This window comes from Ooceraea biroi, chromosome 11 (genome assembly GCF_003672135.1).
Source record: "Ooceraea biroi isolate clonal line C1 chromosome 11, Obir_v5.4, whole genome shotgun sequence".
Classification (NCBI taxonomy): domain Eukaryota; kingdom Metazoa; phylum Arthropoda; class Insecta; order Hymenoptera; family Formicidae; genus Ooceraea; species Ooceraea biroi.
Window position 1 is genome coordinate 231367 of NC_039516.1, and position 16816 is coordinate 248182.

The 16816-nt window shown below is 37.6% G+C and overlaps 2 protein-coding genes and 1 pseudogene across 2 annotated transcripts in view; all 3 read right to left on the reverse strand.

The window, feature by feature from the left end:
* LOC105280910 (ubiquitin-protein ligase E3B-like) overlaps window positions 1-16816 on the reverse strand; it is a 61171-nt gene that overhangs the window by 24193 nt on the left and 20162 nt on the right. The window lies entirely within an intron of this gene.
* LOC113562927 (histone-lysine N-methyltransferase SETMAR-like) lies at window positions 14591-15738 on the reverse strand. Its single transcript, XM_026973724.1, has one exon. The coding sequence runs from the start codon at window positions 15608-15610 to the stop codon at window positions 14591-14593; it is 1020 nt and encodes a 339-aa protein (XP_026829525.1). The 5' UTR covers window positions 15611-15738.
* On the reverse strand, window positions 15835-16781 carry LOC113562928 (annotated as a pseudogene).

The following is a 16816-nucleotide window of genomic DNA, read 5'->3' on the forward strand; positions in this document are numbered from 1 at the left end:
TACAATGTCGGATCATTTTCACTTCTACGGAACATTTAGAAATGCTTATCGTTATCAAATGTACGAAACTCTAAAGATGATTGATAATGAAATTATTTTTAAATGTCTCGTAGAAGTGGAAATTACTCGGCGTTGCATTCTTGCAATGCGACTTTTGCATCTACTACACCATTTTACATATGCATAGATTAACTGCAATAAGTTAAAGAATACTGGTAAAACTATATGGACAAATATTTAGTTGTCTTTATAATATAATAATATTTATTGTTTATAATACCTGTTATATTTTGAATACTTTTAATTAACACTTTACTGTTAGAAAGGATTACCTTAGACAAAGAGAGCGCCTCCATAACACACAACAATACCCTATGTATATAAATATTTTAATGTTTCGAGTGCAAAATATAATATATAATTAAATATTTATATTTTTCCTTTGTTATTTCTATAATAGTTAAAAGTTTAATTCTGAAGTTATCTCAATGTAACTTGTAATAACAAAGTTGAGGTATATAACAAGATGTAATAACATGTTATAAACGTGTTATACTCATGTAACATAACGATTATGTTACACGTTACTTTCATGTTATACAGGGTGGGGCAATAACTATTACCACCTTAAATATCTTCTAATTTATAAGGTCCAGAGGAAAATTTATGTAATCAAAATTATACGGTACGAAGGGGGCTAACATATGGCGATAATAATTTTTGTCCTGGTGGAGGCGCTTCGAAGATATCAAGGTCAACTTCATTTTTTTTAATGGGTTCGGTATGTTTTTTTCCATAATTTTATAGAGGAGCTTAAAACAAGTACGGAACTCATGACACAAAATTATTGAACAAGATTAAATGTAAATGAAAACGATAAAAAATACATTTTTTTAAATGAAACTATGTTATTTTATTACGTACGTAAGTTATGCAACAAGTGCACAGGCACAGGGCCCAGAACGAAGGGGGGCCCTGAAATAGAACTGACAAAGAATTCTTAAATATAATTTCACATTTTTTAAGTTTGAATTTAGCAAATTTTAAATTTATTTAATAGTTTAGTGATTAGTCATTGTGTCGATTAATGCCAGGACGTCGTCGACGCACTTTGATCACCAACATCTGAATGACTTAATTGCTACAGATTATAAACTACATACAGATTGTTAACAAAACTTCTAGTGACGTCATGTTTTAGTTTCTGACAAATCGGCTGCAGATCTCGCTATTAAGTATAACAAAGATTAAAATGTGTATGAATTTACAAATGAAATTGAAAGCTTTAAGTTTGAAGCCTCGACATTAATACAAAACCTTAAAACTGCAACTTCAATTGATTTTACAGGCTCTTCACCACTTTAGATTAATTGAGTCATATCCAAATATCAACGTTGCTCTCCGAATATTTCTCACTCTTCCCGTTTCTATTGCTTCATGTGAGAGAAGTTTTAGCAAATTAAAATTAATAAAAAATTATTTACGATCAACTATGGGACAAGAACGATTATCCAGTCTTTCCATACTGTCAATTGAACATAATATCGTTAAAGATATTAATTATGATGATGTAATCGATGAATTTGCTGAAATGAAAGCCAGAAAAGTGCAATTACATTAAATATTTTTATTAATAACTATATGTGATTTGTTTTATTATTTTATTATTTCTCCCCCCTAAAAAAATAATGGCCCAAAAATAAAACCTTGCACAGGGCACATGAAAAGTTAGTTACGGCACTGTGTAACAGTTATATACCCGTGTTTGCTGGGCACATTTCGTTTATTTCGCGTTATTCTTACCGGACACGTCCAATCGTGCTGTTATTGCCATTTCGTACGTAACATTACATAAAGAACATGGAAATACAGGTAACACATACGTATTTTTACTGCAGAGTGACATAAATAAGATTTTCAAGGTTTAACGTCTTTCTACATTTATAATACCATTATAAATGTAGCGGCTGGGCGCCTGCAGAACGGCAGTCGCCGCTAATAGAACGCCTGCAGAACGGCAACCGCCGCTGCATACACGCTAGCCGGCGTGCAGTGTGAGACCGCTCACGCGGCGTAGTTCTGCGAGCGCCGCTAGGCGTCGCAGCGCCAGCTCCCTTACTCGCGCGCAAGAGTCACCCGGCGCGGTACATAAGACCGCGCGGCGGGACCCTGAGCACTTCTTCGACTTGCTCTCCATCACGAGCACACGAGTCGAAACGCTGCCTGAAGTACAGCACGGAGCGAAAGTCAACAAGATCACGAAGGCCGATAGTCCACTGCAGGCCAAATAACTCAGCAGTCGCAGTACCCACTCCTGTTGATAACCCGCAGCTAGGACGGAGCATTACAGCCGTATCCACCATACCACCAGAGCCGTTAGCCGCACCAGCACCTCGGCGAAAGGCAACCATTCGAGGAGTTACAGCAGTACAAATTCCTGCAACACGACTACCTCTGCGACGACTACGGTTTCCAACGAATTACGGGATAAACTGTGTTCTGCACCGATCTTGCAATACCCAAATTTCAATTAACCATTTGTAATAACAACCGATGCATCTGGATATGGGCACGATTACGATTTCTGAGGCCCCTCGATTTGACCGTTGATTCTTCATCTATCGGCCATTACAAAGCGAATTTGAAGAGTGACAAAAGTTGATTTTCCGCTTAATTTTTGAGTAAACACGTTATTAAAATTGTAAAGATCGCAAAAGGTTTTACTGTACATCGGCGAAAATATTGATTTGAGGAAAAAAAGTTGTAAGCAAAAAATGAAATCACTAAAAAAACCCTATAAAAAAGGTTATATGCATTTTTTTTATAAACCTATTATTTTGCCTGTTATGTAAAAAATAACAATTTTAATACATTTAAGTGCGTAAAACACGAATTTGAAAGTTAAAATCGTCGCTTTCAACTAGAAAAAAAAGTTACAAAGTGTTAAAAAGTGATAGTTTCGGGGTAAGAAAATCTGTCATACCGACAGTCTACTAGTCTACAGGCGTAGTACACACTGACCGAGCATGCGCGGTTTTCAGCCCGCCGGAGCTAGTGTAACAGATTTTACCAAACAGATTTTGATCACCTGCTACATACACGGCACGGATCCCGGTAAGGAGCTCTTCTTCATATTTACCAAAATTTATTTCAATGGAAAAATACCAACCCTTTATAAGTTAAAATGGTAAACAATGATTGATTGATCGCCAGGAAGATTAATAATATGAAGTATTGTATTGACCACACTGGCAAATAATTTATTGATGACCAAGCGCAACGTTTCGGCCGAATACAAATAATTATAGTAATTATTTGTATTCTGCGCTTGAGATGGGCTGGAATCTCGGCCGAAACGTTGCGCTTGGTCATCAATAAATTATTTGCCAGTGTGGTCAATACAATACTTCATATTATTAAAATGGTAAAACTGCTGTTTAGGGGACCCACCTCCAATGACCTTGACCTTGACATATGTTATAGAGAACACCTTCCTGAGTGACCTACACAACATATGTCAAGGTCAAGGTCATCGGAGGTGGGTCTCCTAAACAGCAGTTTTACTGTTAAAATTACTATTTTCTAACACAACAGCCAAAATAAATCGTTTATGTAAAAAATGCATATAACTTTTTTTGTAGAGTTTTTCAGTGGTTTCATTTTTTGCCTAAAACTTTTTTCCTCAAATCAATATTTTCGGAGATATACAGTAAAAACTTTTGCGATCTTTACTATATAAATAATGTTTTTACTCGGAAACTAAGCGGAAAATCGACTTTTGTCACTCTTCAAATTCACTTTGTAATGGCCCATAGATGAAGAATCAACGGTCAAATCGGGGCGCCTCAGAAATCGTAATCTCCCCTGGATATGCAATAGGAGCTATATATTAAGTCAGGGCAAAATTGGTTCTGATTTACCTATAGCCTATGCATCGCGAGTGCTTAATGACGCAGAAACGAGATATTCATGTACCGAACGGGAACTACTAGCTCTAATTTATGCTGTAAAACATTTTCAAACATATATTTATGGTCGTAAATTTATCTTGTTATGGACCATTATAAGCCTTTGGTATGGCTGAACTCAGTAGCTGACCCAACCTCACGCTTGATGCGATGGCGATTAAAACTAGCCGAGTACGACTACGAAATTAAGTACAAGCAGGGCAAGAAGAATAGAAATGCAGACGCATTATCTAGGAACCTGCACGAGGAAATACACCATTTATATCCCATGGAATCAAAACGTTTTCGTTCCACATCAGAAGAAACATCGCGACAAGATAAAAAACGAAACGTTACCAACTCAAGACCAAAAAGACAGTTCGCACCTGGAACCAGTGGATCCGGGAATCCCGCACCGTTCAAGAAAACAAAAATCAAGAGCATATTTAGCGAAGAAATTACAAGTGATACTACCATACCATACGATACAGGGGAAAGTGACATAGATCGTCCATATAAGAGGAAACATCAGAGTACCTCCTATACCGACGAGCGATTCCCACTCAAAACAAGGAAGAAAAAGAAAAAGAAAACAAACTCTTCAACCGAAAACATAAATCGCAGTAACGCTAACGAATGGAATTCACCACATCGAGAATATGAACAGATGGAGCAGGATTCACCATCAACAAACAGCTTCGAGATACAACGTGATATACCAGTCACTGCACAAGTACATGCACCACCTGGGAAAAGCATTCAGGATATGGACATCGAAGAAGAAGTATCTGAAAGCGAACCACATACCATGAGTGTTTAGGAGTACAAAATAACAGAACAATTAAGATACCGAGAACCAAGAAGTTGTAATGATTCTACAAGTGATAGCGATTCCAATGATTCCAGCGCGATATTTCCCTTTCCCAGATATCCTGCAAGGATAATTCCATTCCATATTCCACAGAAAAGAAAAGAAGAAGAACCACGACAATCAACCAGTTTACAAAAAGGGAATTTCAAAAATCGCAGGTGAAACATAAGCCAATAAGCAAACAAGTTTCGCAATCAAAACAAGAAAAACCACCAAGAATCAAGCATACCGAGGATGCCCCAGTGAATATTCTAGATTCAAGAGACCACATATGGATGAAAAATATACATGTAATTTATTTTATGGATACAAGAGGAAATCCGATCAATGAGATAGGCAAAGAATTAGTGCAGCAAAAAATATGTCGTAAACCCAACAATTTTAAAGGTACGCTTGGAAGTGTCATAGTATCAGGAGGGCGCAAGCGATACACTTTCGGAATCGTCATTAAACTGACACCAGTATCTATGATACAAGAGGAAACGTTATTACAAGGTTTCAAAAATCTCAAAAAAGAAATGACACGATTAAAAATATTACAAGCTAGCATGTCGGAAAACAAAAGCCAACTTGGTGTACCATGGTTCAAAATACGTAATGTCCTGCGACTCGTATTTTTAAGAACGGCTATTCAAATAACTATATTTAAAGGAACTGTGTATACCGGAACCAGATGATAGATTACGGATTATTCAAGAATGCCATGAATCGAGTATCGGAGGACACAAGGGGATTTCAAAAACACTAGCGCGTATCAGGCATAAGTACTATTGAGACAATATGAAGTCACAAGTACAAGTGATCAGTACATGTAGAGAGTGTCAACGAAGAAAATTGATTCGTGTGAAAACCAGGCAACCGATGGTTCTCATCGATATATCTGCAAACGCTTTTGATAAAGTGGCAATGGATATTCTTGGACCACTACCTGTGACAAATAATAGTAATGAATATATACTGACAATACAGGATCAACTCACAAAGTATTCCATCGCCGTGCCAATTCCACAAGCGACTTCTGAGGAGATTGCAAAAGCTTTCACTAGACACTTTATTTGCCAATTTGGAAGCCCAAAGGCTATACTAACAGATCAAGGATCAAACTTCCAAAGCTCTATGATGAAGAAAGAACCACCGCAAAAAATGCCCGTTTTTCCGTCCTCGATTTTTCAAATGAATTTTATGCCAAATGATAGCTCATGATGAGACATTAATCACAGAAAAATTTTGCGATGAGCATATGATTGGTTTCAGAAATATTCAGAGGGTCAAAGTGGTTACCACCTACTGAGAAAGTATGACACTATCAACACTGTATAGCATGAATTTTGGTTGACTTTTTTCGAAACGTAGTACCTATGTGTTCTTTGAGTTGCTGATTACGAATCTGATGTCAGATTTCAAAAATTCAAGATGGCGGATATAAAATATAAAAAAATTAATTTCTCCAAAAATTGTTATCTAAGCGGATTCAGGATCGCAAACGAGTCGCACAGGAGAGCGCGATCCTGAACACGCTTAGGTAACAATTTTTGGAGAACTTAATTTCTTTACATTTTAAATCCGCCATATTGGATCCGCCATCTTGAATTTTTGAAATCTGACATCAGATTCGTAATCAGCAACTCAAAGAACACATAGGTACTACGTTTCGAAAAAAGTCAACCAAAATTCATGCTATACAGTGTTGATAGTGTCATACTTTCTCCGTAGGTGGTAACCACTTTGACCCTCTGAATATTTCTGAAACCAATCATATGCTCATCGCAAAATTTTTCTGTGATTAATGTCTCATCATGAGCTATTATTTGGCATAAAATTTATTTGAAAAATCGAGGACGGAAAAACGGGCATTTTTTGCGGTGGTTCTTTGATTTCGAATTTGCAATCCCAAAATACAGGATAGTTTATTTTATAATATTCATCAAATACCTCAATCCAAGACAGGTCCATTACAGTAGGAACGCGTTTTTACAAGAAAACCAAAAAATATTAATTTTAAGAAAAATTGGCTTAATCCTTAGCTAGCACACTTCACCAGAATCACATAGCTGGCACACTGGGCCGTTTCAGACCCTAACCACTAAAATGCTTGCTGCGAGGAAGCTATTGATTGTTTTCACTTGAAAAATTCCAAGATAGTCTTCGAATGTTGTTTTAACAAATGTCCATAGGGTATTTTGATAAAATGTAATATTTAGTATGAAAAAATTGGAGAACGTAGAAAAAACCAAAAATGACTATTTTCACTCAAAAATTCATAACTCTTCCATTTTTGCATATTAAGAGCTAAAAATTTAACTTGACATTCTTAAGATACAACACTTTAAGGAAAAAAATGGTTTGATAGTGGTCGTTTCAAAAAAGGTATTTATTTGGAGAGTCGAAGAGAGACGAATTTCAGCCAAAAAAGTACTACTTATTTTTTCAAAATATACTTGTTTATTTATTAGATATAAGTAAATTGTACTCAATTAATATAAAAAAATGAATAAATAATATAAAAAAGGACTATATATAAAAGGATATAATCGTAAAAAATATAAAAATAATAATATATAATAATCAGAATCTTCTTCAGAGTGTTCAGAATCATTTCTAGTATCTTCATCAGAGGGATTTTCGTCCAAATTATCCTCACGATCCTCCTCGAGTAGCTGCTGGCGTATGGGTCGAGGCCGTAACTGATACGCCATCTAATAAAACCGAAATAATATTATACGCTCTTGAAAAAAAAATTAAACATCGTACAACATGATGATCTTACCTTTTTCTATATACTAATGACGAAAACCAATGAAAAAAATTCAGAAAAAATATCTTCAAATAATTATAGCTGGCACACTGGGGTCCCTGATGACCCCGGTCCGTTTCACTCGACTGTCACAGCTACAGTAACACTTTTAGGATTACGCTCTGTACTCCAGGAGGAAGAGCGTTCCTCGTTCTAACAAGAGATGGTACCACGAGTACCATTTTTCGTACTATAGGGGGGCTTAAATTGGAGCTGAACTAGGCTGGGGCGTTTAAGACCCCACAGTGCCAGCTAAGGGTTAAGTTTGATGAAATATTTTAGGTACTTGTAGTGAGATACTCATTGAACAAATATCCGTGCAGAACTTCCTGGCACAAGTTGGCGGCAGTCATATATTCGATTTCTAATTTAGACTTTGTTCGAATTTTTGATATTTTCCGTTCAAACAGTAATATTAATATTGTTTAAATATTAAAACTGTGTACGAATTGTTTTTATATTGTATATTCCGCACATGCTCCTCTTTAAAATAAGCTTTGTTTTTTTAAAATCGGACAATAATTGTGTTTATGACATTTATTTGAAACCAACCTAAAATACAACATGATTTAACGTACATAAAAGGTGTTCATTTTTAACCACCAAACCTTTGTTCCATTTTGAAAAAAACATTATTAACACTAATTTCAAGCTTTACTTGACCTAATAACTATTATTATTGATGCAAATTTGAATTTCTGAAATTCATCATTTTCTATGAATATGTCCGCTTTTTTCGTCGTTCAGCCCACTGTGTGTCGTCGTCGTTGTCGTCGTCGTCGTCATCGACGTTGTCGTGCACCGTTGTCGTCTTCGTCGACGTGGTGCAACGTCCTCGTCGTCGTCGTCGTCGTCGTTGTCGTCGTGGTGCAACGTCGTCGTCGTCGTCATTGTCGTCGTGGTGCAACGTCGTCGTCGTCGTCGTCTCGCTCTCTCGCCCTCTCGCTCTTTCTTATTGGATTAGATGTTGTCTGTGCACGAACCGAATTTATTGATTCGGAATTATGCACGTTGCGCCGTTTTCGTTCTGATATGAACGTACACGAGAAGCGTGATCATTCGCGATCACTAAAAGGATTGTAGGCGGTTGACAGGGTGCACTACTCGTCTTGGTTGTTCTTGATTAAACAACACGTTTATTCGTCACAGAACAGTCAACAAAACACAATTAACGACGCAGTTCCAGAGTTTATCGAGAAACAAGTATGGTCATCTTTCAGCGTCGGTCCGTAGATCGTACCGGGCAGAGCTCGTCCTTTGATAACCGGCAGCGACTACGGTCTGGTCGGGTCCGACGGAACACGCCGATCGAGTTCGGAAAGGTTGCAGCGGCGAATTATTCCGGTGATAACCAAACGAAGCCAATCCGATATACGGCGCGAAATGGCCGGAAGTTTAAGAAGGTGGCCGACGATGGGCGATAATGTTGCAAACGTGCGAGCAGCGTCGATCCGTTAGCGAACAAGGCGGAATCGACAGTGCCTGTGTCGTGCCGAGCGACCGGCCGAGACATGCCGTATTTGTCTAAATCTGACGAAGACAGTGTGAGGAATAACAACCAAGCCGAACTAGATGCGGTGGTAAGGCTGTGGTCTCTGTCGATCTTACGGCAATCCTTAAGACCTGTGCGAGCGAGATCGGCGGTTCTATGCTCTCACGAGGTCAAAGCCGATCAACACGTAATGAACGCGTCGACCAGATAGGAACATATGATCAATAAGTGGTGATATCGATTTCGATAGCCAGATTTGAGAATTTTACATAACGACGATAAGCTAATGCGCGTTAGACCTAGTTGTTCGATTCCGAACATATGTCGTACATCAGATGCAGTGTGAATTTTTCATAATCTAACGCGCCTATGTGAACGCATCTTGACGAACAAACGCGCTTTGCTTGTGTGCGTGCGAGCATACGTACGTGAGTTTGAACCTGGAGAAAAAGGAAAACGAAACGTCACAATTCTAGCATACGATTACAATATCTCAGGATGGACGGTACCAATCTTATTCGAATTGGTTGCAATCGGTAGCTTGCATCCACATTATATTATAAAAGTGCTGTTAGATGTTTAAATGAGCGGAAGATTGATAGATAGAGAAAACAAGAGAGCGAGAGATGAAAGAGCGAGAGATGAAGGAATGAACGATGAAGGAGCGAGCGATGAAGGAGCGAGCGATGACGGAGCGAGCGATGAAGGAGCGAGCGATGAAAGAGCGTGAGAGCAAGAGAGCGAAAGATTGATAGATCGAGAGAACGAGAGAGTCGTTTGTAGTTGTTTGTAGTACTTTTCGTTTCATTTGTAGTTGAACCGAGATCTCTCAACAAATGACAAAGCTGTGGTTCCTGAGATATTTTAATCGAAAGTTTGTGTGACGTGAAATTCCGGATAAGCTACTTGATAGCGCGCGACGTCTATGCAGTGACTCTCATTGCTCGGAACCTTGTTCTTTATGTACTTGGCGTCGCGACGCTACCGCGTCGCTTGATTTGGCAGTTCTCTTTACATAGCTGCTCTTTTAAATCATGCCAGAGCGCATATTTTGCGCGTTATTAATAAAATATTTTTACTTCGAATTTAATTTAGCATGTGTTACGAATTTAATTACTTCGATTGAAGAAAGATCGGAAAATTGAACCGAAAATTTGATAGTTTTTAACACATTGAACGAGAGATCTATATCGAACATAGTAATTATGATTTTTTTCTCTGGAAAAATTCGATTTCTGCGGAATTACATGAATGACGTAAAGCGCAGATATCGTATCGCGTAGAAATGCAATTTTGCGTTATACCGTCATAATTTGCATCGGCCGTACGTGTCATTAAGCAGGTGAAAAAGATTGATTTCAGTCGGGTTTGAGAGAAGATGTGATATCGCGTACCGCGCGGTAACACCCAGCGCTACGCTTTACCTCGCGTAATACATACACATTGTGACGTAGTCACACGTCCGCAACGCGAGCCGCCGAATTCCGCTTTCCCACCGCGACGGCTTCCCGCAACACGCCGCCGAGCTCCGCGCCACCGAAGAAACAGTATATAAGCGCGACGGGCGAAAAGACCGACACCCCTTCTCGACCAGAGTTCTTCGGCTCTGGTCTCCGGAGCCCGCGTATTGAACGGCAATTCCTCCAAGCCCGCATAGTGAGCAGCGATATCCTGGCCTAAGCCCGCGCACTGAGTGGCAAAACCACCCAGAAGCCTGCGCATTGAGCGGCAGCTATCCTACTCGCATCCTGCACGCTGATGCCACGGATCGCGCATTAGTCTATAAGTCCGCGTTATGTTCCGCCGTCCGCCGCTAGTCTGTAAGTCCACCGCTAGTCTGTAAGTCCGCGTTAGTCTGTAAGTCGGCCGCTAGTCTACAGTGCGTGGCAAAAGTTCCGAAACGGTCAATTATCTCAGAAAATATTGATATACGAAACAAAAAGTTTAAAATGCTATTTATAAAAATCAAAACTAAATATGAAATCAATAGTTAACTAGCCAAGTACCTCGAAGCAATTCAGTTTGAGTATTTTATCCAAATGTTTTCCATGCATACTCTCTTATCACATGACGACATTAAAGTACTTGGCGTGCCGGGGTCGCATTAAAAACATGTTGTCCTACCTATAATCTGTACTTTACATGTAAATTATTTCTATCGACTAAGTAATGAAAAGGGATGTTCATAATTACTTTCCTAGTCTGTATAACTGTAAATGTGTTTATTGTAATACTCCCAACTAAAAAGATTTGTGAGTTATTATTGAAAATCAAGATACATGATATAGTAGGAATCAGGCACGATTACGATTTCTGAGGCCCGATTCAGACTCGATTTGACGACGGTTTTTGATAGTACTTTTACCGCTGAATAAATAAGTATATAGGTGTTATAGTGCTAACTGCTTTCGTTTATGAGATATTCGGTGTTAAAAATGATTATGAAGGTTAGAAAATCTGTTATCGATGGATAAACTTATACGATTTCTTTCGATCTGATGGTTTCTAATAGTACATTTAACGCTGAATAAAAAATTATATAACTATAAAGGGGCTAACTGCTTTGGTTTTCAAGATATGAAATTGTGCTAAATGTTTACTTTGACCCCGTCCTCTTAATTTAATTTAAAGTTCACTCTAATAAGAATCAAAATTAGATGTAGGATAAATATTGCTTCTTCTCGCAAACATGCGTGGATGCAGTGTGTTCCACCCCCCTGCGGGGGGGACTCCACTTCCGAAAAATCTAATCTAACCCAACCCAACCCTGTTTTTTTATTTAAAATCTAAATTAGACTTCCGAATAGCCCCCCCCCTCCGATTGTTATGAAATTTTTAGGATATATAGAGGTAGAGATGAGGAAGGTGTGGGTGGAAGGATTTTTTGCGGAAACGCCTCCTAGCGAAGAAATTAACAAAAAAAGGTTTAATGATTTTGCACGAATTTCCAGCTGTCTACGCAAATCAAAACCTTGACCCTGACATATGTTGTCAAAGTCAATGTCCTGAGTGACCTTCAGAAGGTTTTAGGTGGCAGTCATTGTTTATTAAAAAGTTATTAACATAAAAGTTTAATGAGCATAATTGTATGATACCATATACGTATACGAAAGAGTAGAGTTGATGGAATTTTAGCTTTAAATCAGAAATAGGTTTGGGTTAGGTTATATTTTCCGAAACTGGAGCCCCGAACACATACGCTCGTTTTTCAGCCCGCTTCGCGGGAGGGCGGAGAGAGGGGCGAGTCTCCTCCCCCCGGCCGGGACTAGTGTAACAGATTTCACCGTACAGATTTTGACCACCTGGTACACGGCACGGACCCCGGCCGTGGGGAGGGGCATCCCTTTTTCCCTGAGCGGTGTGTGCGTGGATGTCTCCTCGCGCACACACTCACGCACGAGCACACCTTACATTGTGTTAAATCAAGCGACGCGGTAGCGTCGCGACGCCAAGTACATAATCAAAAATAAGGTTCCGAACAATGAGTCACTGTATAATATCGAGTGTTACCAATTTCATTGCATAAACATCGCGCGCTACCAAGTAGCTTATCTGGAATTCATGCCATTTGACAGGTCATATCAACTTATGATTAAAATATCTCAGGAATTAAAGCCGTAATCAAAAATCTAACGGCACTTGTATAATAAAATGTGAATGCGAGCTTTCGATCGCGACCAGTTCGAATAAGATTGGTGCAGTCAATCCTGAGATATTATAATCGTACGTTAGAATTGTGACGTTCCGTTTTCCGTATTCTGGTTCAGACTCACGTACATATGTTCGCACATACACATGCAAAGCGATTTTGTCCCTCAAGCTGCTGTTCACACATGCATGATTTAATTTATTATGAATTAAAAATGATTTTAATAATATATGGGAAATGTTTTATTTTACAATAAAGATATAAATCGCAAATACTATAAAAAATGTGATACATAGGAAATGTTTTATTTCACGATAAAGACATAAATTGCAAATAATTGCAAGCAACATCATCGACGACGACGACGATGACGTTGCACCACGTCGACGACGACGACGACGTTGCACCACGTCGACGACGACGACAACAATGACGAAGACGTTGCACCACGTCGACGACGACGACAACGATGACGAAGACGTTGCATCACGTCGATGACGACGACGACGACGACGATGACGTTGATGTGGTGCAACATCATCGTCGTCGATGTCGATGTGATGCAACGTCGTCGTCGTTGTTGTCGCCGTCATCGACGTGGTGCAACGTCATATTAGTTAGTGAGAAAGGGATTGACTGCACCAATACCACGAATTTCATTGCATAACGTCGAGCGCTACCACATTCATTGCATAAAATTATAAAACTCGTAAAAATGATTTATGTGAAAGTAAAGTTATATTGTTAAAGTTATAATAAAAAATATTGTAAATCACATAGAGAAATTTTGTTAGCAAAACAGAAAAAAGTATAAAATATATAAAAATAATTTACATTATATAAAAATAAAAAAAGATTATTCTTAATAAAACTTATTACAAATTGCATCGGAACGATGTACGTGTTAGCATGCAAAATAATTGATAATAAAACATAAAAAGAAATTATGTAATACTAATTATGTTCAAAAGAATGTAAAACTAAAATATAGTCAAATTTTTAAAATTTCCAAAAAAGAGTGAGATCCCTAAAAAACCTTTTTTAAAAAAAGAAAAAATATATACGCCAAGTACATAAAAACTCCCAACTTGTCAAAACTCAAAACTAAATATGAAATCAATAATTAACTAGCCAAGTGTCTAGAAGCAGTTTGAGTATTTTACCCAAACGTTTTCCATGCATTCTCTCTTATCGCATGACGACATTGAAGTAGTCTACTTGGCGTGCCCGTATCGCAGTGGTCATGTATTCTTGTAAATTTGTACAATATCTTGATTTGTATTGTATCTTGTATCTTCATGATTTTCAATAATGACTCGCAAATGATTTTGTGTCTCTTATAGGTAGGACAGGACGTTTTAATGTGATTCGGGCACGCCAAGTACAAGCACGTGATCCCTTACATAAGTGAACTGCCAGTGCGGTCCACGCACGCCAGTCTCGCTCACCCTCTGATACTCTCAATCCTATCAACAGCACTAGCGATTAAAGAAGTAATTATCGAGAATCACTGGAACTAGATGCCGAAAACGAGACGAGGAGGAAAGAAGCACCGTGCGCGACGCCTGCTTCAAAACCTTTCCAAGTTTCTTTACGAAACACCAAGAAGAAAGATTTAAAATCAAAGAGTGTTATGTTTTCCTTAATTTTATTTATTTAATTATCATTTGTGCATTAAATATTATATATTTTATGTCGTTAAATATGCATTAAATATTATATATGTTATTATGTATCTATGTGATTATATACACATTTATTAGGTTGGTGCAAATGAAATGGCCGTTTTTGAATTTGAACTTTAAAGCTTTATTTGACAAACTTAATACTTACTATATTAATCAAAATAGTCTCTATCTATTTCAATGCATTTGTTCCAACGTGATACAAGTATATCAATACAATGTTTAAAAAAATCTGAAGAACGAGAGCCGATGAACTCATGGAATGCATCTTTTACACGCTTTTCTTCTTGGAAAACTTTTCTAGTTAGAAACCCATCCAAATGTTTGAACAAATGATAATCAGTCGGTGAAATATCTGGAGAATAAGGAGGATGAGGGAGAACTTCGATGTTTAACTCGGATAATTTTTTTATGGTCTTTTTTGCAACGTGTGGCCTAGCATTATCGTGAAGTAACAATACACCATGTCTATTGACCAATGCCGGCTGTTGAGCGCACAGGTTTGCATACATAACGTCAATTTCCTGACAGTACTTATCAGCGTTTATAGCCTCACCTTGTTTGTTAAATGAATAATGCACAATTCCCTTACTTGACCACCATACTGAAACCATAATCTTTTTGGGATGAAGGTTCGGCTTTGGCATACGTTTTGGAGGCTCATTCACATTCAGCCACTGTGCAGATCGTCGACGGTTATCATATAATATCCATTTTTCATCGCACGTCACAATTCTGTGCAATATTCCATCATTATTATGCCGGGAAAGCAAAGAAATGCAGGTTTCTAAACGTCTTATTTTGTCTCTCTCCGTCAATTCATGGGGAACCCATTTATCCAACTTCTTCACTTTTCCCAGCCTTCGTAAATGTCTGACGACAATTGAGTGATGAACATTGAGCCTTTCTGCAACCTCTCGAACTGTTAATGTCGGATCCACTTCGATCATGTCCTTTAAAATAGTGTCATCAATGACGAAAGGTGCATGTCCACGAGGCAAATTGTCAAGGTTTGTGTCTCCAGATCGAAACTTTTCAAACCAACGCCTCGTTCTTCTTTCATTCGCGGAACCTTCGCCGAAAGCCGTATTAATATTTCGCGTTGCCAGGGCCGCACTATGACCGAGTTTGAACTCGTACAAAGAAATTATTCGAATTTCCTTATTTTCCATCTTGACATAAACATGAATTTCAACAACCACTATCCTACTAAAAAAGTCAGATTATGTATACAAATTCACGCGCGGGAAATGTACTTTTGATATAGTATACATACAGCGCTGTCGGCGCGGAAGAAAGGTGAACTAGGTGAGAAGTTTAAAATAAGAAAAATGGCCATTTCATTTGCACCAACCTAATACTTTAAATAAAAAAAATATATATTTATATATTATAAAACTAATTTGTTTTCAAACATGTTTATTTCATCTAAATAAATACATTATATTATTTCTTTTTAATATTGCATTTCTATCATCCATTTCATTTCCATTTCCATTGTCATTATTATTTAACTCATGTTCGTTAACAATTATTTCATGTTCTTCTATATCTACCTCGCCTCTGTTTATCATAAAATTATGTAAAATACATACAGCAGCAATCATTTTCTGCCCTAGTTCAAAATTACTTATATCTAAGTAATAAAGTCTACGAAATTTACATTTTAGCAAAGCAAAAGTTCTTTCTATTATACTACGAATTTTTGCTAATTTCATATTATAAATAATTTGCAATCTTGTCAGATGACCCGTGTCTCTAAATGGTGTCATTAAATTTGGCAGCAAAGGATATGCTGCATCCCCAATTAAATGTAAATTCATTGTTAATAATGGATTTTCCGCATTTGTTATTTGTCCATATAAAGTACTACGTCTAAATACGTGAGCATCGTGCATGCGTCCTGGCAGTCCAACACATAAATTTATAAAACGTGCCTTGTGGTCACACACACCTAAAAAATAAAAACTTTTACATATTTTAAAAGTATTGTTTTACAAATATTAAAATAAACCTATAAACAGGAAATTTATGACAAATATGTTCAGTGACTACTGACCTTGTAAAATAATTGAATGAGATCCCTTCCTATTATAATAATCATTTGCATTATGTGGTGGTACCTTACATAGTATGTGACATCCACCAATTGCACCCACAACGTCTGGGAACCCACGTGAACGTTGTTCAAAAATCTGAAAATATTGTACATGTAAGAATTGTTATTTTACATTATGAGAGCATTAAATATTTTAAAATATTATAAATTTTTACGGTAGATGAGATTCTGCAGCGTTATCTATCTGGCCATACAATATAATTGGGCATTAAGTGCACTAATGTATTTGTAATTTCTTTTAATATATTATGACCCGTAC

Excerpts from the sequence above, each read along its gene's own strand:
- LOC113562927 (XM_026973724.1), bottom strand. The coding sequence starts at position 15,610 with ATGGAAAATAAGGAAATTCGAATAATTTCTTTGTACGAGTTCAAACTC.